This window comes from Engystomops pustulosus, chromosome 4 (genome assembly GCF_040894005.1).
Source record: "Engystomops pustulosus chromosome 4, aEngPut4.maternal, whole genome shotgun sequence".
Taxonomy (NCBI): domain Eukaryota; kingdom Metazoa; phylum Chordata; class Amphibia; order Anura; family Leptodactylidae; genus Engystomops; species Engystomops pustulosus.
The window spans coordinates 124,247,485-124,274,586 of NC_092414.1; the positions used below are offsets into that span (position 1 = coordinate 124,247,485).

The 27,102-nt window shown below is 41.7% G+C and overlaps 2 protein-coding genes across 4 annotated transcripts in view; one reads left to right on the forward strand and one right to left on the reverse strand.

Moving 5' to 3' along the window:
• Nucleotides 1-11,137, forward strand: part of DMTF1 (cyclin D binding myb like transcription factor 1) — a 36,207-nt gene extending 25,070 nt beyond the window's left edge. For both annotated transcript variants that reach the window (XM_072147295.1, XM_072147296.1), the window contains 5 exons: nucleotides 93-299; nucleotides 1,174-1,253; nucleotides 1,355-1,513; nucleotides 6,382-6,523; nucleotides 7,779-11,137. In XM_072147295.1, the coding sequence (XP_072003396.1) occupies nucleotides 93-299; nucleotides 1,174-1,253; nucleotides 1,355-1,513; nucleotides 6,382-6,523; nucleotides 7,779-7,876 (686 nt within the window). In that variant the 3' untranslated portion in view covers nucleotides 7,877-11,137. The remainder of the gene's footprint in view (nucleotides 1-92; nucleotides 300-1,173; nucleotides 1,254-1,354; nucleotides 1,514-6,381; nucleotides 6,524-7,778) is intronic.
• TMEM243 (transmembrane protein 243) lies at nucleotides 10,830-26,538 on the reverse strand. Of its 2 annotated transcripts, XM_072147297.1 has the most exons (5): nucleotides 26,356-26,538; nucleotides 22,806-23,059; nucleotides 12,928-12,978; nucleotides 11,469-11,573; nucleotides 10,830-11,361 (listed from the first exon to the last, which is right to left on the reverse strand). In XM_072147297.1, exons 2-5 carry the CDS (start codon nucleotides 22,908-22,910, stop codon nucleotides 11,239-11,241), a joined length of 384 nt encoding a protein of 127 aa, XP_072003398.1. In that variant the 5' UTR covers nucleotides 22,911-23,059; nucleotides 26,356-26,538; the 3' UTR covers nucleotides 10,830-11,238. The 2 variants fall into 2 exon arrangements, with proteins under 2 accessions (XP_072003398.1, XP_072003399.1); XM_072147298.1 differs by lacking the exons at nucleotides 22,806-23,059; nucleotides 26,356-26,538 and adding an exon at nucleotides 13,674-13,823.
• Between the last annotated feature and the right edge of the window lie 564 nt (nucleotides 26,539-27,102).

Genomic DNA, 27,102 nt, shown 5'->3' on the forward strand with positions numbered 1-27,102 from the left:
TGCAACTCATAGAATGCTTAGATTCTACAATTTTAATCTGGAAATTTTGGAAGATTTGAGTTATAATAACAATAATCAATTTTTGCTTTCAGTATTAATTAAAGGACTGAGACAGTTGCATGAAAACCAAACTACTCTCTTGGGTGATCAGGATCTAGAAAGCAAAGCAGACATCCAGTCGCCGAGTGGAGGATCCGGTGTGCAGCATGTACAGATCAGGGTGGCTCACCTGGAGGAGAGCCCAAGTCTACCGAACTCAATGGCAGCGCTGCAGATCCCTGTACAGATCACACATCTTTGTAAGAATGACCCAGAATGCGGAAACTGATCTAATACAAATTCAAGCTTTAAAAGGGAATGGACTCATGGCGCTAACAGCATGGCCAATAATAATATCATAATTATATGATATATTTATAGAATAAAAAATTATTTCCACAACATTTACATATAATCAGTCATATTCACAGTAAATCTGTATAAAAGTCACAATACTGCAGGACAAACATACAGTACACACTACTAATCCCTTATTATAAGTACTAGCACTCCATAAAATTGTGGCAGTACAGATGGTCCCCTACTTAAGGATACCCAACTTACAGATGACCCCTAGTTACAGATGGACCCCTCTACCCTCTGGGGAAGTTCTCTTGATGCTTTACTATAGTCCCAGGCTGCAATGATCAGCTATAAGTTGTCTGTAATGAAGTTTTATTTACAATCCTTGTTCACATTACAGCAAAAAATTGGCACTGGGGCTAAAAAAATTTTTTTCTGGAGCTACAATTATAAAATATACAGTTTCAACTTACATACTAATTCAACTTTAAAAACAAACCGCTATATAAGTAATTTCCTTTCTGAATATTTTTTTGAGATCTCTCTTCACCTTCTATCTGTCCACGTATGGTGCAGAAAGTTATAATCACTTATAGTGTTGCAAAATATACATTACATGTAAACAACAGAAGAATAAATCATATTTGGCTTATTCATTAGGTGTTATATAGATGTTGGAGGGACAAATGCATTAGGAGGTATATTTTCTGGCACATTCTAAACACCGACAAATTAGTTTCTGTAATCTCTTATAAATCAATATATAAGAAGTCATATTTGCCCATTCTTTATGCGCAGACATTGATGCTTATTTTTATCACTCTATTATAGCCTCACCTGAATCCTCATCTCCTAATGCTGACCCAGACTCAATGTCAGCAGGAACACTGCAGACATTTGAGATCCTACCAGTAAGTAGATAATTTTAGATAATTCCTCCATTTTATGTGTTGTACACCCCTGCTATAAATTTATTTTAGGTTTCATTAATAATGTTTTATCTTTCCCCAAGTCCTTTTATTTACAGCCAAGTGGTACCTCAGGCACCTTCATTCTGCAGACAGGGTCTAGCCAAAGTCTTCCATTATCGCTGACATCAAACCAAGGTGTGACCCTGACCTCAAACACCTCCCCAGCATCACCAGAGCAGATTATTGTGCATGCCTTATCTGTGAGTAATTACGTATTAAGAGACTACATGGATTGGGGTGACTGTTGCTTTTTATGTTTTAGTATTTGCTATAAAATCTTGTATACAGGCGGTCCCCGGGTTACGTAGAACACTTTCATTTAGCTTCATTGTACTAGTATCTGACACATAGAAAAAGAGAGACAGTTTAGAGATGAGAGATGATGAGATCCATGAGATGGATATAACACACACAGGTCTGCTATCTATCCCTCCTCCCCTGATATAAAGATCTTATCTGTCTGTTGCTTTACTCTCCTTACAATGTGTTTATGTGCTGTTGTTTGCTGGCAGGAAGTCTCTCTCTTGCCCTCTGTGTGAGCTCGTCCCGGAATGCAAGGGTGAGAGCTAGAGGCAGAGAGAATCTCCGCTCAGTGTCAGACAGAAAAACAAGAGGTCTGCCGACTCTAAACTCAGAAGATACAGGGTTGGGTCTAGGGGCAACCAAAATTGTGTACACCAGGACTGATAGAGACAGGTTGGAATTATATCTGTGAAATGCTGTATTTTTGTTAATAGCAGTAAATTAGAGAATGTGTTATTTTGTTATTCAGAGTACATGTAAGAAACTTTGTGGGAATAGACCTTTAATGTATAAAATGCTGCAATGTAGTAAATAATGCAGGCTTAATCACTTTGGCCTCTAAAACGATACATAACAATACCAAAAAGTGATGCAGAGAGAGAAAACGCCATTATACTTCATAAAGCTCAATTTAAAATGTAACAATAAGGATGAATACACAATAATACGGTACTGGGTAGCAAATAAATTGATCTTTAAACTAAAGTAAACACAGATGACAAAAAGAGTACATCAGTGAGAGTTCCAGTTCCAGCACTGATGGAGGCGGGAGCGTGAGTTGGAGCTCCTCACAGCCTCCACCGCAAACCTACTCCAGCCCATAGCAGCAAGACTGCTAGTCACCCTAAACAGGGGTAACGATCGGCTTTACCAGAGCACCCACTGTATTGGAGCGATACCTGCTCTGAAGTGGCCAGAAGCTAACTTGATCCTCTTGCAGGAGCACGGACACAGTGGGGCTCAGTTACTAAGGGTGTGCGGAGCGCATTTTTGTCAGGTTTCCTGACGATTTCCGATTAGCGCCGCATTTAACAGGGTTTTTGGCGCATGCAATGGGATTTTGGCACATCGGCGCCGGCTTTCATGTGACACAAATCGGGGGACGGGCCGTTGGAAGATCCGGATTCGGACAACGCACAGGATTTAAAATCATAAATTGTGTCGCAAGACACGCTTTTACATGCATCGGGAAGCAGAAGGTGAACTCTGGCGGACCTCAGCGGGGGAAGCGAGAGATGCAGGATCTCAAGCACATGATGTTGGTGAATCGCGCGGACTTCATCTTCGTCGTACCTTCTGGATCAGGGATTGCCGACAGGACCGGGTAAGTAAATGTGCCCCAGTGAGTCATCTCCTAATGATTCGGAGCCCACCCATAGAACAGACCCTAGGGAGCCAGCAGCCTGGCAATCGAGCATTTATGGGTTGTGGAAGCACAGTTCCAAGGAATCCTGCAGATGGCGGCAGAGGCTGAGGGTTAGCAAAAAGTAGACCAATAACTGCAGATTTTGTAAGATCGCATTGAATACCTAGAAAACAGGTCTCTACACAGCAATCTATAAGGGTGGGTTTACCTGAGGACATTCCAGAGGCCATGCTAGGCAAGATCCAAGAAGAAGAAGTGCCACAAGCTCTTAACTTAGGAGAGAGGCGATAGCCATGCGAATTACGCTGACAAAGAGGAGATGGTGCGGGCTTATCGGAACCTGTGCTCCTCACTGCATATCAGAGGTCATAAGGTCTTATTATTTGTGGACTATTCAACTTGCGGATAATACACAACACCCGTTTCCAATTAGCGTACCCAGCGATACTTCACTTCAAGACGTTATCCAGCATACATTCACCAACCCACACAAGGCATCTATCAGACAAAGCTTTTCCTCCTCAGGAAGCCGCCCTGGAGGAAAAGCTTTGTCCGAGAGTTGCTCGATGAAGACAGCCGCCTCGTGCCTGAAGGCACACCCAGAAGAACAGGGTCTAGCGGAATGGTGACCAGTTGAAGGATCAAGGACCTATTTAATAAACAGAATGTGTTTAATAGTTGGTTACGCTGTTATATATTGAAATGTTTATTATGCAGTTCGTAATGGGAGAGGTGTAAACAATATCAGAGAAGGCATCTGGATGAAGGGCTTGAAGAGGATCTGTCACCCATAACAAAAGCAACTAGCTCCTAGCTGTATCTCCAAAGCAGCGGTGTTACACTGCTAGCGTTATTAGAACCCTTCAATTACCCTAGCAAACACTGCTGCTCAGGTCTGAGGTTTGAGAAAGCGCACATCGCGCGAAACGGCCCATCACCTTGGCGTGGATCTTCCCTGCTATGAATTATTCCCTACAATAAAATGAATCTTGTCCCTGATACCGGTGAGTGCCGCTTACTTCTTTCTGCTGAATTCTTGCTCCATGTTATATTCCGCGAGCACCGCGGTTGGGACTCTATATATACCCTTGCTCACAACCCCGGCTTCTGGACCTGAAGTTCACCGCTGTGTGACATTGAATTTGGTGGTACCGGTAGTCTGTATTTCGGTAGTCGCTGGTTGGACACTAGAAATGCTGGACCGCACTCCAAGCGGTCCAGCGTATTCATAAGGGGGCGGAGCTAGGGGCAGTGAAGAGGCAGCACCTCAGACAGCTCCCTCATGAATATGTCGGACAACTTTCAGCGCAGTATGGCATTTCTATTGTACGCAGCAGTGTTTGCTAGCGTAGGGTTCTGATAACGTTAGCAGTGTAACACTGCTGCATTGGAGATTTTTTTTGTTTATAGGTGAGAGGTCCTCTTTAGAGACACTTTTAGACACTTAGACCGCTCACTAGGAGGCAAAGGAGAGGACAGACGCAAGACATCAGAAAAAAGGGAGTCCACAGCTTGAAAGCATACAGAGTGGGGAAAAGTGTTTGAAAAACAATCTACACCACTGTTAGCAGAGATTAGGCTTGTTCCAGACTAGGTATAGTACAGGGAAGGAACACTCTTGACATAGAGGCAGTCTCTGAACCACCCCGTGGGTGGATCTCCCGTGTAACCCATGAACAACTGCAGTTCCTTAATGCTCCCACTACTGCGGAAGATATTCCAGCGGCATCCTCATCAATCAGGTATCTCAGTATAAAAATAGTCCAAACACCGGAGTCCTTGTACCGTTTGATGTACCCCCCACCATTTAACAAAATACACTAGAACTCAGAGGGAACAGACTTGTGAAGGTGATGAGCATCTCCAAGTTGATGTACCCCATGCAAACAATACCACTTCTGTTGAAACAAAGATATGAGTATCAATGCTCACTTCCTGTGGCAGGGAAATATTTGATATATGAAGCAAAAAAATAAAAGTAGTAAGTTGACTTTGTATGTAAGGTGGAACTGGTAAACTTTATAATTGTAACTCCAGATAATTTTTTTTTTGTTCCAGTGACAATTGGATCCTTAGTGTTAAACTTACCTAATGAATTTACAATAAAACTGAGTTTTATGTAATGGAGCCACAGTCTACTGACATACACCTGGGGTTATAATCCCTTGCTCAGACTGAGCTTTCTATGGATTCTCACTTACAGCAAAATGACTTGCACAGTGCTCAGAGGTCTCTCAAAAGCGGAACATCTTCGCCAAGTGATGCACAGCACGGAAATAAATGCCAGCCAGGACTCCTTATATTGCACTGAGCAGTCCATAACTGTGGGCATCAGGGGTAACATCAAAGTCCTTCATCCTCCTACATCAAAAGAAGTGTCAAGTGCAGACAGAAAGACAGAAAATAAAGTGCATTTTAAAAAAAATTACAACAAACATAGCATATCGGGTATTGCCACGTCTGTAACCCGTACGGTGAAATTTTTCTTCTGACCTCATGAGAACAGCATAAAAAGTGATCAAAAAATAACATTTACCCAGACATACTATCAAGAAAAAGTAAAAAAAAAAAAAAATTTGTTCTAAAACAGCTCTGTAAACAAAAAAGTATAAAATGTTATGCCCATTAATACGTGGTGATGCGAAAACAAGCAGATCTCTCACAAAATTATTTCTATATTCTGCAAAACAAGTTAACCATAAAATTAGAATTATTCTCACCGTTAATTCGGTTTCCATGAGTCCACCTACTCCCTGCCCTGTGTAGGGACAGGAAGACATGAGAGTATGGATGCACAGGGTAGGGTATTTAACCTATCTGCATATCCTCCAGGTGGTGCCACCATGGAGAAAACGCTATGGAAAAATCTCTATAAATGTGGTATCGCCTTAATCGTGATGACCCATTGAATAAAGATAACACATAATTTTTATTATACAGTGAACTTCTGGGGAAAAAAAATGCTAAAAACCATAAACAAGAATTAATGACTTTTTTTTAACCACCACTAAGAAAAAGTTATTAAAATCTGATTATTAGCTATTAAACTAAAATTTGCCAAATTTCTATTTTTTTCCATAATTACACAAAGGATATCATCTAATTTTTTCTATTAGTTTGAAGTACAATGTATGACAAGGAAAAAGAAATCAAAATCCCTTAGATATGTTAAAGCTTTACAAAAGGTATAACCTCCTATAATGACACAGGGCAAATTAAAAAAAAAAAAAAATCAGGCCCTAAGATGGCTTAGACCTGAAGGGGTTATAGGTGTAAAGATGTAATGCATTATTTTACATGCATTGGAGAAAAATACATCAAGCATGAATGGTTGAATAAAGGCAATATACTTTATTATATGTACCAATAATAACAACCTATATTTTTCTCTTGATGTAGGATCTTAGACCTTCCTCTCTTGAAGAACACAGTGGTCAACCTGCAATTGAGGGAACTGTTTTGATAGTGCCATCATGTCACAGTTATATACAATCGGATGAGATTGATGGAGATTCTGTGCTTCCACTTACCACCCTTGCAGGTAGAGCCCTCGTTTACTTCTAATGAAGCTCATGAAAGACCTGTAGATTCCTAATTATCTCATTTGAGATACCAGTCTCACTCAATTCCCAACAACAAAAGTATTGCTGGAACGGTTTTCTAGAATTCTACAATTCCCAATTGGTATTGTTGCGAGAGCATGTCCCAGGTCCTTTAAGATGCTATTGGTCTGGGTTCTCCAATGGCAGCTGGGTTAGTGATGTGACACTGCATTTTTCATGAATGAGGCCTATGTCTGTAGGCTCGCTGTAATTTATCTCTTCCGTTTTGTACATAGTCTTAGGATATTTTTTCTATTTTTCATTTCCATGTGTCAATCTATACTTATATGAAATCTACCAGCAGAACCAGGTAATATAAAGCAGTATCACTTACAGACTGGGGTTAACCATAGAAACTAGAATCTGTTTTTATACTTAGTTTTAGGAAAAAAAGGCCATAAAAACTAACTTTCACAAATGCACTAATGAGCCTCCGGGGCTGTCCTCAGTGTGGCTTTGCTTACAGAATATCTTGTCCCCACCAATGAAGAGCCTACCATGCATGTGCAGAATCTGGAGAGAGCCGTGTGACTTTACCTGCTGAAAGGCAGGACTGGAGGAGGAAGGTGGCGGCGGAGGAAGTGCATAAGTGTGAGACAACAAAGTCCAGAGGGGCTCTGGTGACATCCTCAGTGCCCATAAGACTTATTAGCATATTTTTAAAAATATATTTTTTAGGAAAAGGCCATTGAAATTAAATCTGAGAGCAGTTGCAGAACAAGGGTGACCACAGTAACTGGTAAATGATTCTGCTTTATATTAGCTGGCTGCTAGTAGATTTCCTTTAGTAGGAAGCACATCTAGCAAAATCTTCTATAGACTTTTCTATAGCTCTAGTCTCCTGCTGTCTATGGTTATGAGGCTGTAAAGCATATCACTAAGTGCTGTTATTAGACCCAAGACCAAATAGCAACCCGCATAATCATGGAAAATTAGGGAAAAACATTATAGAAAAGTAAATGATTTGGTGATTCATCCCCTTTAAATAGGGAAATCGCTATAGCCCTTTTGGAGGAATGTTTTTTTCCTGCCAACGTTCCTTAAAGGGTCTTCTGGGATATTTTCAATGGAGAGGGGTCCACATTTTGCGTAGAAACTATATTAGCACTATGGTTTCCCACAATGAGGTTTTATATTTTGCATCCTAATTGTTCTATGGTAGTTATATGTTAAAACATGTTTTTGTCTTCTCAGATCCAGTTTTACATCACCACAGGGACAACATTCACCAAATCGATTCCTCAATAGATGGACCAGATTCAGACGACTCAAAAGACATTGAGGATTTATAACACATTCTGGAAATGTGCACTTGTAGCCCTCTGCGTAGACTTGCTGCACCCATTCCATCCTCACACCCATGGCTCGAGTTGCTACAGTTTGCTTATGGCACCAAATGTGTCATTTTACCACAGCAAAATTTGCACTATATTAGTACCAGCTTCTGTTCTCATAACCCTGAACTTCAGTTTTTTTTTTTCATGTATGTGGGTTGCCTAGAGCTTAAAGGGAAGAAGGAAAACAGTCTGGCCAATGTGACATTCCATTTCTTTGTACCTCCAGGACTGACAACACTATAGGTGTAGATGGATTAGATCTATCAGAACACTAAAAGCAAGAGGTGACAATTGTAGCTTAGTGCTAGAAGCAATATTTAACACTACACCTAGTTTTAGGTGTTTTACAGGAGCAAGTTTAAATGTTTACAGTAGTGAAGTACAGTATAATGAAGGAGGACTCCAGGTGTTTCAGTGATAAAGGATGTGATATTTTTCAACGAACAGGGAAAACTGCTAAAAGCAAATCTCGTCCACAAGCTTGTATAGAATCATCAGCAATGGCAAGCCTAAATGGGGCTCTTTTTTTAGCAAATGGTGCCAACGTATATATAATGTAGGTCATGATTGAATAAGAATACACTCAACAATAAGCCTGGTGGTCTTACATACTGTTACGGTGAGTATTTGTTTCCTCCCCAATGCTATAAAACATAAAAGTTCACCCCTCTGCTTCATGTAGATTTAAAAGGACATTACCACCAGGTAGTCCTTCATCCTGGTGGTAGATGCCCTATAAATCAAGTGGTCCCTGTTTATGAGAGTCTCAGAAGATGCACGTCTCCAGAGTTCTTGGTGTTGTGCCTTTCTTTAGTGCTTGTATACATCAGTGGCTGAGTGGAGATGTTCCATTGATATGTGAACCATCAGTCCAGAGTATACAGAATATCACCAGCCACTGCTTGTCTGTAGGAAACACATACCCTCTAAACCATACCTGTCAGGCCCTCTGAGTAAAGTATGTCGCATATGCATCAGTAAGACAATACCTCAAAAGTAATTAAAAACTGCATGCAGCTGTTTTTTTTACCACACTGTAAGAAAGCACCCTAATGATAGAAGCAATGTCATGTCTCGCATAAAAAAACCCCCACACAGAACGTGAACAAGTATGAAGAGCGTTTTGAATAATTTTTGGTCACTGAAAGTATACTCCTTTCTTAGGCATAGCATATCCTTGTAGGTGCAGTTTCATAAGCATGCTTTCCTTGAGAAAATCCATGGCTTGATTGCAGAGAAATTCATTTATATGCATAGAAGAATTGTGGTGCACTATAGGTGTGGCAACAACATCCAGTGCTCCCTATTACTTCCTAGTGCCTGCCATTCAGCGTTTAATAACCACATCCTGCAGTAGAGGGTGAATCGCACTCGCACTATGACCCATAGTGCATCAAAGTGTTCAGGGATTAAACCAAAAGATTCAGATCACAGAAAGATATGCTTATTATCAAGGACAATTCACTTATATGTGACAGGGAGATGATAGACCCTTTAAGATTGTTGCTACAACCATTGAGTATTAAAAGTACCAGAGAAGGTGAAAGTACTCTGATATGTATTACCAATTATTTTTCAACCTCTCCAGGCAAGATTACATTTTAGAAAAAAAAAAATCCTTAAAATAAGTTTTACATACAAGCAGAAAGTGGTCTTTTAAGGGTGTTATGTGTAGTTCACCTGCCCCATTCCTGGCATCCATAAAAAGCTACATATGACCTAGAAGGTATAGCTATCCAACACCACGTCTGTATAGTGGCCATCCATGCAGGTACCGATCTCATTCAATATGAACTGCGTCCATAGTGAACAAGGATGGCAGATACACTAGGAAGCTGCTCCATCAATTAATCATCTATTAAAGACTCATCCTATAGAAAGATCATTGAAAAATTTTGCCATTTAACACTGTGGTGGTAAAGCAGAATTCGGATGGATACAGAGGGATGTTTGCATTAAAGTTCAGGTTTTGCCGTGTGGTGATTACAGTATACAAGAAGAGAAATTGAGAAAGCCTATAAATACATCAGACCATCAAGTTTCTGGAAGAATATGAAATATTATTTAGTTCACTACTAAAATGTAGGACTTGTTTCATGTTCTATAATAATGTACACTAGTTTCACAGATATCTGGTACAGGGAAGACCTGCTTGTAGGATTACATCTAATAGGAACCTGGTGTAGAGGCTGGCTTTGTTTAAAGCTCCCACTAGAGCAGTAATGTCAAACCTTTTGGAGACAGAGTGCCCAAACTACAACCACAATCCACTTATTTACCGTGAAGTGCCAGCATGGCATTTGAAGCAGTAACTTATTGCTACCTGTTCTTCCACATCTTTCAATCGTATAGGCCCCCTGAGGCCACCAATACAGTTGAAAGAAGGAGGGCTAATTCATCATTGTAGCTTCTCTGCAGGGTCTATGTAGAGGAAGAATGTTGGGTCCAGCAGGAACACCTCCAGAGATATTGTAGTTCTGTCAGCACCATCTCACTTTTCCTGCAGTTCCAAACAGACAATGAAGTGTCGCTTTAAAATAGTGCGGACAGAAGCATCTCTTCCTGGGACTGCAGAAAGTTTTTGGTGGATTTGGTCCTATTTGGTGAACTCTGTCCTGTGCAAAGTGACCACAGAAATCACTGAGTGCCACCTCTGGCACCCGTGCCATAGGTTCGCCACCACTGCACTAGACGATGCTGTACTGTACATAACTAATGGGATAAGTTTTATTTGTTATAATAGAAGACAATGTAGAGGTCACTTTTAAATTCTACATTTGCTCTCATATTCTTGCCCAGAGTCACCTTGTGGCCACAGTTGTCCTGCTTCAGTCTTGAGCACAATTCTGATCCTTCTTAGATGCCTATTTAACTGTATACGTTTAGTTTTACAAAATGTGAACAGACAGGCATGTAAATTATTTATTTAAATTCTTATATTCAAAATGTCTTTCTAATATTACAATTTTGGTCATGTGACAGTTCCTACTGACATCTGTTGCATAGTAAAAAGAAACTGTAATATATTTAAGGACAATAAAGAATATTTAACATTCTGAATTTTTTCTCCATTTGTGCTACTCTAAACTTAAAAAAAAGAAAGTATATAGAACAAAAAAAGTGCCCATCAGTGGTCAAACCAGATCAGTAAGTGCAATAATGGCTTAAAAAAAAAAAAAAAAAAAAAAAAGGTGGGGGGAGTTTATGGCAGTAGTTCTCACCTTAAAAAGGGAGAAAAAAAACAAACAAACTAAAGAGTCCTTTCTCTGTTTCTCTCCTCTTTGTGGCAGTAAGACATGCAGCCTCTTCCCCACACTTCATTTACCTATATCATGAAAGTATAAGTTGGCACATATACATAACATGACTATAGAGAATAATATATAGTAGATCAGGTTCCTGAACTTGGGTTCCAGGTCTCCTTGTCGATACCAGAAAATCTGTTATAAAAAGAGCACAAAAGAGGAGAGATCAATGTAAAACTGCATTCATAGAAGCACTAGCAACCACATGTGTAAGAGAGGGGTCTTCCACATCTTGTACTCACCAGTATAAGACCAGTTATTGAACACAGGAATATGCAGACAGCAAAGAAAACATTCACTGGTTTCGGAGGTGGTTGAGGAAACACAAAAGCACTGATAAATGTTACCTGTGGGGCAGGAAATGGCAAAGTGTTAGATCTGACTATTCTCACAAAAGAGATACAGGCAGTCCCCAGGTTACATACAAGACAGGTCTGTAGGTTTGTTCTTAAGTTGAATTTGTATGTAAGTCGGAACCATATACTTTATAATTGTAACTCCAGACAAAATTTTTTTTGGTCTCTGTTACAATTGGATTTTAAAAATGTTGGATTGTCACCAGAATTCAATGAATAAAGCTTCATTGAAGACACATGTGATAACTGTTATAGCCGTTTATTGTAGTCTAGGGCTAAAGTACAGTAAATTACCAACATCCAGAGGTCCGTTTGTAACTAGGGGTCGTCTAAGTCGGGTGTTCTTAAGTAGGGGACCGCATATATCTCTCTCTCTATCTCTCTCAGGACTCCCTTGAGTAATAAATGAAGAAAGTCCCCCATCTCCTCAACAATAAGAGCATTAGGCAGCAGGACCCTTTTCTCTCCTGATCTCTGCCATTGGGGGAAGAGTTGATAAGGGCTATACCCATTAGATGGCTGGATGTGCCAATCAAATTGGGTGAATTAGGAAGATAGTCATCAAATGTGTAGCCGAGGAGCTGCCAATTAGTCAGTATATTTTGTATTACTACATATCATGTGCTAGTCTCAAAAATGAAGGCGATACCTAATAAAGAGATTCTAGGGAAAAACATGTACCATGAGGGAGCCACTTAGGCCAGCTTGACACAAGCGAGGTGGTGCAGTCACTGGAATGAGCGGCCAGAACACTGACCAGCTGAACTGAACACGGTAGATATAATGGAGGGGATTCATTATGCCTTCTACAACAGTTTTCTGGCATGTATATGTATAGCAAGAAACTCAGCCAGTTCAGATCTGGTCTACCGGTCCAAACTGGCAAAGTTTCGCCCACATTTACTTAAAGGCCGGAGCCTTCTGAATATGGGCACACAACTGCCAGCAAGGGGGTTGGGGGGAGATTTAAAGAAGTGTTAAAAAACGGAACTCCCTCCAATGAGTGTGGTTAAGAAGGGGGGGGGTCAAGAAAGTTGTGAGGCAATCACCCAATATATAATTAAGAAGGTCCGGTAGTGGGTGTTCCAAAACATGGCCAACATTCTAATACAGATATTTTTATATTTAGCCACTTTGAAGTTTGCAGCGGTTATACAGCGTCTGCTATGGAGAGGCTGGTTTGTTCTAGATGCTATTGCTGGATTCTTGCTGTATGCTCACCTTATTTTGGTTTTCCAATATATGGGCAATGTAATCGACACATTATTTGCATAGGTTTTGGTTACTCCTACTGTAACAGCTTTCGAGAATCACATATTACATTACTCATACATATCACACTTACCAGGACCAGCAGAGATGTTAACCCACCAACTATGAGGTTGATGATTCTATCCTGAAAGCAGAGGACACACAAATAAGTAACCTCCTGGTTTAAAGAAACCAGGTTTACAGTGGAATGACTAACACACGTTTCACATCATACTAGAGGCCTACAGCCCGTAGGTGGGCGCCATTGTGCAAGGACATACATAAAGGAAACCTACCACTTGTAGTGGCAGGTTTCCGATGGAAATACCGGGCACCAGCTCAGGGTGAGCTGGTGCCGGAGCTTATTTTAGTTAGTGTTTTAAACCGCGGTATCGCGGTTTAAAACACTTTTTAAACGTTATAGCCGGCGCAGGCAGGTACGCGCTCGGCGCTTACCATGCACGCGGCTCTCATTCACTTCCTATGTAGCTGCGTGCACGGTAAGCGCCGAGGTTTAAAACACTAACTAAAATAAGCTCCGGCACCAGCTCACCCTGAGCTGGTGCCCGGTATTGCCATCGGAAACCTGCCACTACAAGTGGTAGGTTTCCTTTAAGGGGACACACAGCTCAAAATCAGCGTTGTAGTTTATTCATTAACAACTAACTAAACCTTTGAAGCAATTATTAAAGAAATGCTGAGAGCAGGTGATAATAGTACATTATATTATACTGTATACACTGTATAAACAGACTTTCAGCTAAAATTTTGTGCTGCAGCTGTCCCACTTGTCTTGTACCCGAGTATATAAAAAAAGAAAAAGGTTAACTCCATACTTACCTCCAGTGCTCCACACAGCTTCTCTTCAGTCTTGACTTCCTGTGTTGCATCACTGTTGGCGACCATACGTTCTGCCCGTGCACATGTTGTGATACAGAGGTTTCACCGCCTGAAGACATCATCTCGTGTGTGGGCAGAGCACACAAAAAAAAAAAAAAACACTGGTCATTGAGCTGAAAACTAGACTCTATTTTCAAATCTGCCCAGTGTCACGATAATTGGATATAACTTCGGAACGCTTTAACATATCCAAGTGATTTTGAGACTTTTTTCAGAAGGAAACGCAAAACTTATCACTTAAATTTTACAACTAACAATAAGTACAATGTGTCACGAGAAAACAAAATGAAAATTTTGCAAAAGTTAGTAGAAAATCTTCATTTTCCAAGTTTGAAATGTTCTGCTTTCCAGACAGGAAGTAAAATAACCCAAAAAGCTTGATAATTAACATTTACGGAATGTCTGCTTTATGTTGAGATGATATTTTATGCGTCCTCTCATTTTTCTAGGATGTTTTGAGGCGCAGAACTTAAGGTGCCATTTTTCTCATTTTCACATTTTGAGGGACAACTCAGCTTTCAAGTGACTTTGAGAGGCCTAAATAATAGTAAAACCCCATAAATTACCCCACTATAGAAACTTCACCCCTCAACGCATGTAAAACAAATTCTATTAACCCTTTAAGTGTTTCACATGGGTTAAAACAATATGGACCCTGCGATTTAGAAACTTTCGAATTTTTTGGGAAAAAACATTACCGTATATACTCGAGTACAAGCAGAGACCCCCAATTTTACCACCAAAAACTGGGAAAACCTATTGACTCGAGTATAAGCCGAGGGTGGGAATTTCATTGATCACAGACTCCCCCCCCCCTCAGGTATATTGTCAGCCTGCGCAGCACCAAAAAAAAAAAAAAAAAAACGCGCGGGTCCTCTTCTATCTTCCACAGGGCGCCGCCATGTCCTTCTCCCGTCCGTGTCGCATAGTATGACGTCAGCAGCGGCCGCGTCATACTATGCACCTGCCGGCCGGGAAAAACATGGCAGCGCCCTGCGGAAGACAGAAGATAGAAGCCAGAAGAGGACCCGCGCGGACATCGGGGGAGCAGAGCTGGGCTCGCTATTGACTCGTGTATAAGCCGAGTTGAGGATTTTCAGCACAATTTTGTGTGCTGAAAAACTCAGCTTATAAACGAGCATATACGGTAATTCATAATAAATTAAATGATGAAAGGCTCGGCACCGTTTGATGCCCAATTTCTCCCGAGTGTACTGATATGTGGTGGTAACTGCTGTATGGGCGCACGGCCGGGCATATAATAGAAGCTGCGCCATTCACAGCAGATTTGTATTGTCACATTGTACAAGCTAGAAATTTTTTTTTTTTTGGTAATGCGAACATATGAGGGCTTATTATTTACGGGATGAGATACAATGTATAGATAATTTGTTTTGGGGGTCTATAGCTTATTTATGAGATTTTATTAACTGTTTCAAGGTGGACACAAACAAAATAAATTTTTATTTTTGGATTTTTAGCATTTTTTTTCTCCCCACTCACCCAATCTAAAAATAATATTTTATCTATATTCTCTGGTTCACTACGATTGTGGCGATACCCGATTTAAATAGTTTCTTATCTTTGCTCAATTTTACTGAGCAAAACCAATATTGGAGAAATTGCATTGTTTTTACTATTGACAACTTTCCAGGGCCATAACTTCTGTATTATTCCATTGTCTGATCCAGTTGAGGGCTCATTTTTTGCGAAAAGAGTTGCTTTCAGTCGTATCATATTAGGGAATGTAACTTTTTTTCCATCACTTTTTAGAACATTTTTTGTGATTGTGTTTGATGGAAAATTGTATATTATGGGATAGATTTAGATTTATTGTACAGATTAATACGGACACGGTGATACCAGATATGTACTTTTTTTGTGTTTTATATACTTTATTTGCATTTTATGTGTAACTGGGGAGATTATTGGGTTTTTATTTTATTTAATCATATTATAAAATGACTTAATCTTTTTTTTTAACTTTTTTACATTTTCTACTTCTTGGCTTGAACAAGCATTCATCCGATCGCTTGTTCAAGCCTTTACACTGCAATACAATACAATAGTATTGCAGTGTACAGTGTAAGTAACTGAGCATGCTCAGTTACATACAGCCGGGCCCTGCCAGGAGGCGGAACCCGGCGGGGAGAGAAGCTGACGGCCTTGGGGCACTCGCCAGACCCCGGGGCTGAAGCAGGAGGGATCGGTTCCCCCGGTAAGGAAACAGCCCAACACTGGCACTATACTGACCAGATGTCCCTAAATCATCTTCTGACGCACCGCAGTAGAAAGTCGTCGTGTCAGAAGAAGTACCCTTAATGACTGCCGTAGAATCCCGATAGGGGATAAAATAAAAAAACCACAAACTTTTTAATAGTGCACACATTGGCCAACATTTACTAATCGTTATCATGCAGAGTGCTCCCGATTCATGAAGACCAAACCCAGTTTTTCGTGATAAAATTAGGTGTATCAAATTATATTTGGGTCGGTTTGTACTTGAATATGTACATTACTTCAATAACGAAAAGGTCAGGAAAGGAAAGGATCATATTTTGCTCCTTTTTATCCCTTTAGTGCATAGTGTTTCTGTAAGCCTTATCTCGGTGCTGAGTACTGCCTTGAGAAGGACAGGAGGCTGAAGTTTAAATATCTCCTAGAGAGACTATCCAGTGACTGTACAGCAGTCAGTGGTGTAAGGGGACAGGAAGCCGATATGCTTGTATAAAAGGAAGAAAGTCAAAAGAACACACCAACATATTACTTTCATAAAGTATAATAAGAAAATTTACTATTATCATCTGCACTATGATTGATTAAGGCAAACTGTCCAAAAGGTTGTGTAACGATTTAACCCTGCTTGGCGTTTCTGGAAAAAAATTTTTTCGTTATTGGCCAAAGCAATTTTTTTTATAATTCTGACATGTACAAATAAAACTGAAATTACAGCATAAAGAATCCCCCAACAAACCATATATTATCTGAAAACAGATACTTGGCCACATTTCAATTGCATTAATGAGTTTATAGACTCCGTAATGCAATTTTGATTCAAAGTGTATGAATGAAAACATACATTTTTACATTAAAAAAAAAATCATCAAAAAAAATAATAATCAAAAGCAGAGGTTTGCACAAATTGTGATGTAAAAAATAATAAGTCAAAGCGAGCAGATTTATATACACCACAACTTCAACAATAAGGCTGTATACTACTCGGGGCGGGCTGGCTATATGCTACACACATACTTTTTAATGGCACAGTATTATTTATTCACAGACTCTAGTGTAGTAATATATTTGGGGGTAACCATGTAATTTTTGATATGCTGGGGGCATAGAGGGGTTTCTTATGTAGATTCTTTAGAAGTACAGTGTGGGACATTGTTTTATCCAGGTGACATTATACTGTAAGTAACTGTGGTATTTTTAGGGGCGCAGTGAGGGGGATCTGCTTCCCAGAGCTGAACACATCTGCTAGAAAATTCTGCAATCAAATTTTACGACAATTCTGGATGTGAAGGAGAAGACATGTCACCTGTGAGGTACTAGATCCAACTTCTGCCCGTGTCAGATCAGTATTGTAGTCACTGAGTAACCTTCTAGTATGAGACAGCTTATAACAAACAAAAAGAAACAGTATAGAAGGAGAACGAAGGTTAGAGAAGAAGGTGGGGGGTAAAGAGACAAAATGGATACCATGTAGGTATAGGTACCCAAACCCCACCTAAATGCCTAGTGGCACTCCTTTAGTCTACGCATAAGGGTCAAACCCTCAAAAATACTTGTAAAGCCAAAAGATATCCCCCAAAGGGGATAGGGAGGGAAGACTAACAACAAAAGTATTAGAAACACAATAAACCTTTATTAGTGAAGTATATAAAAACATGATGTGAGTAAATTTAATACACAATGCAGAGACATACAAGCGGTAAGACACAGAAAAATTGCAGCCGTGCTCAAGGACAATACATGGAACACAATGGGAAGATCTTATCAAAAAAGGTAGGTGTAAGGACTAAGATGGATTGTATAAAATCCTAGAGATACCAGGGTAAGTTGCTGACTGCAATGAACTGAGATGCCTAAAGTGGCAAGTAAAACGGGTTGTAGGGTATCAAGGATAATGTAACTACCGGTCCTTACCAAATAATGAAATAGGGTGTTCCGGTGTCCGAGACGACTGCAACGCCCCGACGCGCGTTTCGGCTACGCAAAGCCTTCGTAAAATGCCCTATCTTATATCCACTAAGGGTCAGTTTAGGTCATTTTTAATTTAGATTTAGAGCTATATACCTTATGATAACAATATAACGTGATTCCGTTGGTATGGGCCACATTTGCTTACCTCAAGAGATTGCATTGTAATGCAATCTCGATTAGATTTTTAGCGCACTTTGTTGTCCCGTTGCCTTGGTATTTTTCGTGGCCCCGTGATCATTATAGCTCAGAGCCTACGATCACGTGATCCGGCACTCGCGATACTTTGATATCGCGTCACCGCCCGTCACTATACTATCACATGAGCTCCTACGAACAATTTTATTGGCCGACCTACTATTTATTATAGGATCCCTTATCCGAACGACGCCACCTCCAGACGAAGGCTTTGCATAGCCGAAACGCGCGTCGGGGCGTTGCAGTCGTCTCGGACACCGGAACACCCTATTTCATTATTTGTTAAGGACCGGTAGTTACATTATCCTTGATAACCTACAACCCGTTTTACTTGCCACTTTAGGCATCTCAGTTCATTGCACTCAGCAACTTACCCTGGTATCTCTAGGATTTTATACAATCCATCTTAGTCCTTACACCTACCTTTTTTGATAAGATCTTCCCATTGTGTTCCATGTATTGTCCTTGAGCACGGCTGCAATTTTTCTGTGTCTTACCGCTTGTATGTCTCAGCTATCAGCTTATGTACGGTTAAATCTATAGGGTTAGAGAGCCAGGTGTGACTTGTCTATGTGGTGAGGGATGCCAGAGTAGGGTTATTGTCATCAGTTTCATTGGAAGGTTGGTATACAGTGCGAACACTTACATCCCTAAACACAGCCCAGCAACCAGCAGAAAGCCCTGGAAACCAGGGGTAACTATCCCAAACATTAATGCCCTGAGGTAACGTAACCACTGCAGCCCCTATACGCAAACCAAGAGCCGAGCACTAGCAGAGAGGGAGGGGGAAAGGGCTTAGCTTATCCTTTATTTCCCTACCCCCGCTAGTGCTTAGAAATTCCCTCATCCCAGAATATCTCCACCCCCCCCCCCCCAAGAATAAGAAGGCTGGCTGACCATGTACACACGTGTGTATGAGTGTATGAATGTATGTGTGTATATACTGTATGTGTCTGTATATGCTGTATATGTGTATATGTGTGCATGGTGTATATGCTACTAGTGTATGGAATTTGAGTACAACACCAATAAAAATGCCAGGATGGTGTAAAATAAAAACTTTATTCAGCAATGGGTGTGCTTTTCTGTGTTACCTAAAACTATTTGAACAAGTTCTGGGTCCCGGTGTTAATATGTAGCAATATTGGGCAAAGAGGATCTAAATCGCTCACCCAACACACACACACACACACACACACACACATACACATACACATACACATACACATACACATACACATACACATACACATACACATACATATACACTCACCGGCCACTTTATTAGGTACACCTGTCCAACTGCTCGTTAACACTTAATTTCTAATCAGCCAATCACATGGCGGCAACTCAGTGCATTTAGGCATGTAGACATGGTCAAGACAATCTCCTGCAGTTCAAACCGAGCATCAGTATGGGGAAGAAAGGTGATTTGAGTGCCTTTGAACGTGGCATGGTTGTTGGTGCCAGAAGGGCTGGTCTGAGGTCAGAGGAGAATGGGCAGACTGGTTCGAGCTGATAGAAAGGCAACAGTGACTCAAATCGCCACCCATTACAACTAAGGTAGGCAGAAGAGCATCTCTGAACGCACAGTACGCCGAACTTTGAGGCAGATGGGCTACAGCAGCAGAAGACCACACCGGGTGCCACTCCTTTCAGCTAAGAACAGGAAACTGAGGCTACAATTTGCACAAGCTCATCGAAATTGGACAGTAGAAGATTGGAAAAACGTTGCCTCGTCTGATGAGTCTCGATTTCTGCTGCGACATTCGGATGGTAGGGTCAGAATTTGGCGTCAACAACATGAAAGCATGGATCCATCCTGCCTTGTATCAACGGTTCAGGCTGGTGGTGTCATGGTGTGGGGAATATTTTCTTGGCACTCTTTGTTGAATCTATGCCACGAAGAATTGAGGTAGTTCTGAAGGCAAAAGGGGGTCCAACCCGTTACTAGCATGGTGTACCTAATAAAGTGGCTGGTATATACATACACATACCATCACGCAATATACAGGCAGTCCCTGGGCTACGTACAAGAAAGGTGCAGACACCTTTCATAACTCTTACAGCTGATCATTATAGCCTAGGGCTAAAGTACAGTAAATTACCAACATACTGCCTGTATTACAATCAAAGAGCAAGTGTGCAATCAAATTGTTCTGGAAAGGAGACAGTTAAAAACATGAACCCTGTCCCTTATCAAAATTCTGGCAACAGATAAAGTAAATAGATCATTTTAACACCTTGCTTTGCAATTTTATTGCCGTTTTTGGTCCTATCACTACATATACAGGTCAGTGTAAAAATCCAGAGTAATCACAGGGACTTTCTAAGCAGACACTATGATTTCTCTGTGCTATGAGATGCTGTGTGCTGACATTGTTATAGTACATGGTTTGTCTACACTTTCATTTAGCTTCTGAACAGTCTACTATCATCTGACACATAGAGATGAGATCCACGAGAAGGGCATAAAACACAATGACCCTCTCAGCTCTGCTAACTCACCTAATTAATAAAATACATCTCTGACCTAATCTGTCTGTAGCTTGTAGAGCAAGTCTCTGCACACTGCTGCTTGCTGGCAGGGAGTGCCTGTGTCTGAGCTGGTCTTGTATTGCAGGGGGCAGAGAGCACTGCAGTGTGCAGATAGAAGAAGCTATTCATGAGAAGAATCTGACTATTGTGAGAAAATTTCATATCCAGGGACAAGCAAAATTGTAAATACCAGGACAGGTTGGAATTATATCTGTGAAATGCTGTATTTTTGTTAACTACAATGAATTAGTTAGCAAGTATATTGAATCTTATATTTGTGGGAATACCCCTTTAACTGTAAAAGTGTAGTCCGAAGTGATTTTTATATATAAAAAATAAATTTTTCACTTTAAATGAACATATCTCTGGATCCCAGAACCTTAAAACACAATTCTAGGTTCATATGAAAGAGGGGAAAAAAAACTAAGATTCTAGGTGCCTGGCATCGGAAGTTATGGCTCCTAGAACTGAGGACATATCTCATTCGGCGAATCTCATCAACTTTATGTTATCTGTCCTGCTCGGTCAGACCCTCCCATCTAATCCCCCACCCCAAGCCATATGCCTCCTCAGCATTCAGCACTTCATTTCATGTAAACAGGGTCATGTAATATAAGCTCCTTTATCTAATAACATTTGCCAAGACTACCCCATGTATGCATCTGATCACAGAAATCAAAGGACGCATGCTGTGATTTCATACTCCTCCCCATCCTCCAGAGAGCCATGCTGCGATTTCATGTGATCAGATACATACATGGGGTAGACTTGGCAAATGTTACTGGATCAAGGACCTGAAGGTGACATCACCCTGGTCACATGACATGCAGTTCTCAATGATTTAACAGAGCTCTCTCAGCAAAGCACGGTTTAAAACATTTGACACAGTATTTTCTACCCATAAAATTATTATTATTATTATTATTAAGTAAACAGAGCTGTATATGTCTGTAGTGGAAGCAGTGATGAATCTCCCCCATAAGGTTTAATGATTTATTTTGGCTGGTTTAATTTTTATGGCAGGTTCCCTTAATGGTCACTGAGAATTAAATAAATTACTTACTGCTAAGCAAAGTAAATGTTGAGACATGATGCAAGATTTTCAAGAAACTTCATCAAAGAAAAGCCATCTTTGCTCAAAGTTACTAGATTTCTCAATCATCCCCCATTATGTTCTACCAATGTATGAAGTGTTCTGTGTATATATAGATAAAAAGCAAGAGGGCAAACAGCACAAAATGTTCATCTTACTAAAGATTTCAAGATAACACAAGAGCTCTTATTGCAGGACCTTGCCTTGCTTCAAAATGAAGACAGAAAGAGGAGCTGGTATTTTCCCTTTAATTCTATTGCATAAAAGAAGAATTGTGCATTTATGGGGAGATATGGAGTCTGAGAGGAAAACTGTTCTACTTAATGGCAACCAATCAGCTTTTGGTTTTCACACAGCAGTTAATAAAATAAAAGCTGAGCTCTGATTGGTTGCCATGAGCAACTAAAACAGCTTTGCTCACAGACATTTTTGATAAATCTCCCATTTTACACAAATGTATATGAAGGCCGTAGTACTTGATGTAGCAGAACAGTCATTGCATCGCAATTCCCTCACTGCTTGTTTGTACACCTAGGTGTACCCTGCAATATAATTTGTATGTACTACATGACATTTCTTTGTTGTGTATGTTTTTATGTGTATTCTGTATATGGGGGTAAGGGTGTGGTGCTCAGGTTTAATTTTTATTCAAACAAAAAAAATATAATGAATGATGAACTTTTTTTTTTTTTTTTTTTTAAACACATCTGCCAAAAATTGACTACTTAATAATTTTAATACTTTGTGGGACATGTCCCATTAACATTGGGACTGGCAGATGTCCATTTATTTAATAGGAATATCAGAGGAACAGCTCAGCACAATAAAATATAATCCATTTTCCCCAATGGAAGTACAGTAGTTACTAAAACACACAAGTCATGATCACAAAGGAAAAGAATATTTATTTCTCATTCCCATTTCTGGCTTTAAAGAGAAAAAAACCCTGAAACTAATGGGATCAGAGGATATCATGAAAACTGCTGACACCACAGCTATAAATGTCACTGCTAAAAGACTTCTATAAAACGAGCACCTACCCTTGCAGAGGTTTCCCCAAATAGGGGTCTGTTGTCCAGGCCACCGGTTCCATAGGTCCTGGTGGTATAGTCCTCCATTATAAACGGAGTGTGTTCTTCAGTCATGAACTTGGGGTTTCTGTGTATTAGAGCATACACCTGGTTCCTTCAGAACATGACAGAGGCTCGCTCATGAAGTGCGCCCACGGGAAGCACTGAAGTCTCACCACTTCTTTCACAATAATGCTTGGAATGTTCACTTCATGGCAATTGGTCTGAAAACACAAAAAAAAAAAAAACATAGAAAGTCAAATGCTGGAATGAAGAGATGAATGAATGGTGTGGACATACAAGAAAACGTGTGATCAGGTGCTCCAGGCTCACTCTTCCATTATACGTAAAGTACAAGGCGAGCGGCTGACCATTCTGACAGAGAGAACAGAGCTGCACATATGTTGCCAGGCATTTTATTAGGAGTTTTCTGTTACCATATTTCTCCACAGCAGCAAGAATAGTATAGTCCATAAAGTACAAGCTGTGGCAGTGACGTGCATGCAGGCACACCATGACATGTGGTAACACAATTCACTTTCTATGGTTTTGGAGCAGGTAGCCTAATCTGTACTGATCGTTTACTGACTGGAGTACTAGAGCACATGAATAGCCACCAGTACTTACTGTAAGAGACATGGGACCCCACTGATCACACGACAAGCCCTCAGAACTATGACTTTATATTTGCTGTTCACCCTTGGGTCATCTATATATTAAACCTTTTTAGTCAATAAATAATATCCCAGTGGAATTCACTGCGATTATAAAGCACCACTCACCAGAATTTACTTACATTCTCTGAAAAGCTATAGGAGCCACACAATAGGATAGCAAAAGCGATAAAAAGAATAGTCCAAACTGATACATCACTATTCAAAAAAATAGAGAAGGGGGTGGATTCCCACACATGCGTTATGGATGTGTTTAAAAAAAAAAAAAACGCAATAAAAACGCCATGTGGAAATCCACCCTAACGGGCAAGACCATCAATGTACAGTCAGGCGGCTAGTACTACTCGCAATCAGGTTTCAGATATTGGCTTACAGGCTAGAAAACTATAAGCAACATTTACGAAGCTACATCTTACATTCACTTTTATATTTGCTGGCTTTATCAAGTAGTTTGACCCTAATCCACAATACTACACATTGGGGCAGATGTATCATAGTTTTTTGGCTGACACTTTTTCAAGTTTCCTGAAGTTGGCCTACTTAATCATTTTTTTCCCCATTATGATACATGTGACGAGTTGCCTGTTTAGTCTCACTTTTGCGACTTTATGTGGTGTGCAATGTTTTAGTCCCAAGTAGTAGCTCCCAAAAGCAAGTCTGGGTCTATCATGCTCTGTTTTGGGACTTATTAGGTGCAAGGATGGGATAAAGATAAATACGGCAACTGCATTAAATCCTTGAGGCTGCTAACTTTGGTACACTGCTTAATTCTGCACCTAAAAAGTCTCAAACTGCAAAAGTCGCACAATAAGCTGCACAAAGAAAAAGAAAGCAATAGGAGCGATACTTGTCCCCCACAGTGTGTCACCTACTTGGCAGCGCCCTCTGCACATTGTTTTTTGTCTCATATGTATCGTTCATTTTATTCATTGCTCTGAGCTGGCAGCAGTGTCCCTGGCACTCTACTAAAATCAATGTGCCCATGACATCGGAGAGAGAAGCATGTAGTAGCCAAGAGACTCCTCTTCATCTATTATTGCAGAATCATGATTTACTGCTCAGCTCCTGCCTGGCTCCTTCATCAGAAACCCACAAGCAGACAGAGTACGGCATGCAGGATTGGCACCATGTGAAACAGATTACGTTCTTGCTTCTTGGCCTGAGAGGACTGTAAGTGTTTGGAGGGCCATCTTCAGGGGTATAGCAGCTGTCCTAAATTACACCCCACCCTTTGTAAAAGATAATAGTTGTAATCACGCTCCCCCTCTCCAAGATTGTCACATTGTCTCAGTATATTACACATCACACTAATGGTCACTCTTTACCAGTGTGGCAAGAAACATTAAGTGCATTTTTAACCAATTATTTCCCAGAGCAGTGATGAACCACACAGCAAAGAATCATCCAACTTGCTATATCAGGCAGAGAAGTGTGTGATGGATGGAAAGGCTGTTAAGTACAGTCTATCAATGTCACAGTGACTGAATATTAGGTTCCAATAGTTTCCATATTATTCTGTCTGTGGAAGGGAGGGAGTACAATCTAATATAGATCCTGCATGTTTGGGCTTCTATAGGCACCATCCCATATACATCTAAATATACATTTTTAAAAAGGCTGAACTCCAGACATAATGTGAAAAATAAATGGGTACTTTATTCACCCAAAGAGCAATGTTTCAGACCCTATTCAGTATCCTTTTTCAAGGCTTGAGAAAGAATCCTGAATAGGGTGTAAAACGTCACCGTACGGGTGCCCCGGCCGGAGCACGCCGTCCCCTTCTACGTACGGGTGCCCCGGCCGGAGCACGCCGTCCCCTTCTACGTACGGGTGCCCCGGCCGGAGCACGCCGTCCCCTTCTACGTACGGGTGCCCCGGCCGGAGCACGCCGTCCCCTTCTACGTACGGGTGCCCCGGCCGGAGCACGCCGTCCCCTTCTACGTACGGGTGCCCCGGCCGGAGCACGCCGTCCCCTTCTACGTACGGGTGCCCCGGCCGGAGCACGCCGTCCCCTTCTACGTACGGGTGCCCCGGCCGGAGCACGCCGTCCCCTTCTACGTACGGGTGCCCCGGCCGGAGCACGCCGTCCCCTTCTACGTACGGGTGCCCCGGCCGGAGCACGCCGTCCCCTTCTACGTACGGGTGCCCCGGCCGGAGCACGCCGTCCCCTTCTACGTACGGGTGCCCCGGCCGGAGCACGCCGTCCCCTTCTACGTACGGGTGCCCCGGCCGGAGCACGCCGTCCCCTTCTACGTACGGGTGCCCCGGCCGGAGCACGCCGTCCCCTTCTACGTACGGGTGCCCCGGCCGGAGCACGCCGTCCCCTTCTACGTACGGGTGCCCCGGCCGGAGCACGTGCCCCGGAGCATGCCGTCCCCTTCTATATACACGTGCCCCGGAGCATGCCGTCCCCTTCTATATACACGTGCCCCGGAGCATGCCGTCCCCTTCTATATACACGTGCCCCGGAGCATGCCGTCCCCTTCTATATACACGTGCCCCGGAGCATGCCGTCCCCTTCTATATACACGTGCCCCGGAGCATGCCGTCACTATCTATATGCATTACCTTCTATTGCACTATCCCCTATACATCCCCTGGTGCACGCACTATTTCTCTATAGGTGGATACATGACCCTAGTAGTATTCTATAGTATTCTATAGGAGCTGAGAGGTGCACTCCCTGCAGCCAGCCAGAGCACCGCGAGCAGGCCTACATCGTCATCCTCCCATGCTGGCTCATCACCTGACCCGGAGAGCATCACCTGCTCACCCTGCAGTCTCCATGCCCCTCAGCCCTGCTGCACAGTAAGGGCTGGAAACGGTGTAGCCAGATCATACGTTACCTTTAGCATCCCGACTGTAAGTAACGCGACTCCCGTAGACGTGCGCCCCAACTTCAGCACATAGTTACCCGGCAACCGTGACCGGCACAGCGTTCTCAGGGAAGCCCGGTGCTGGGGGCGTCTGCGCTTGCGTATTTGCGTCTCTGCCCTCCAATTGGTGATTAGTCTGTGTCTGGCGGACGTAGGCCCCGCCCCTCGGTTACGTCACTTGGCCGGCAATGCTCCTACACTAGAGCGGCTGTTTGTTTATGTTTTGTAGAGCAGCCACGTTATTAGGCCGCCAGGCGCTGCACCCTATAAATTACTTATAGCCGAAAGGTTAGGTCGAAGAGGCAAGAGCCAGGGGCCATCCCGACGGCAGACTGTCTCAGTGTTGTCGGAAAAATTCACATACCCATGTATAACCCCTATGAGAGTTTGATACCTGTGGTACAAATTTTACTTTGTAGCAAAAACATGTAACCTATTGGTTTAATACCAAGGGGGCTATAAGTGGGAACAACCAGAATGGTCCGTGGAGGTTAGTCAGGGTTGATGCACTGGACAGAGGGGGGGGGGGCATAAGTCAGTGATGGAGAACCTTTTAGAGACCGAGTGCCCAAACTACAACCAAAACCCACTTATTTATCGCAAAGTGCCAACACAGAAATTTAATTTGTGTTTTATACTTCCTTCTCTGTCACAGCTATCAATGATAGCAGCACCCCGAGGACACCAATATGAAGAAATTTGGATGAGCATTGTAGT

Excerpts from the sequence above, each read along its gene's own strand:
- TMEM243 (XM_072147297.1), bottom strand. The coding sequence starts at position 22,910 with ATGACTGAAGAACACACTCCGTTTATAATGGAGGACTATACCACCAGG. Across the intron at positions 12,979-22,805 it reads TTGGGGAAACCTCTGCAAGG|GATAGAATCATCAACCTCAT; the intron begins GTAGGTGCTCGT and ends CTCTGCTTTCAG. Across the intron at positions 11,362-11,468 it reads CAATAACTGGTCTTATACTG|ATTTTCTGGTATCGACAAGG; the intron begins GTGAGTACAAGA and ends TTTTTATAACAG.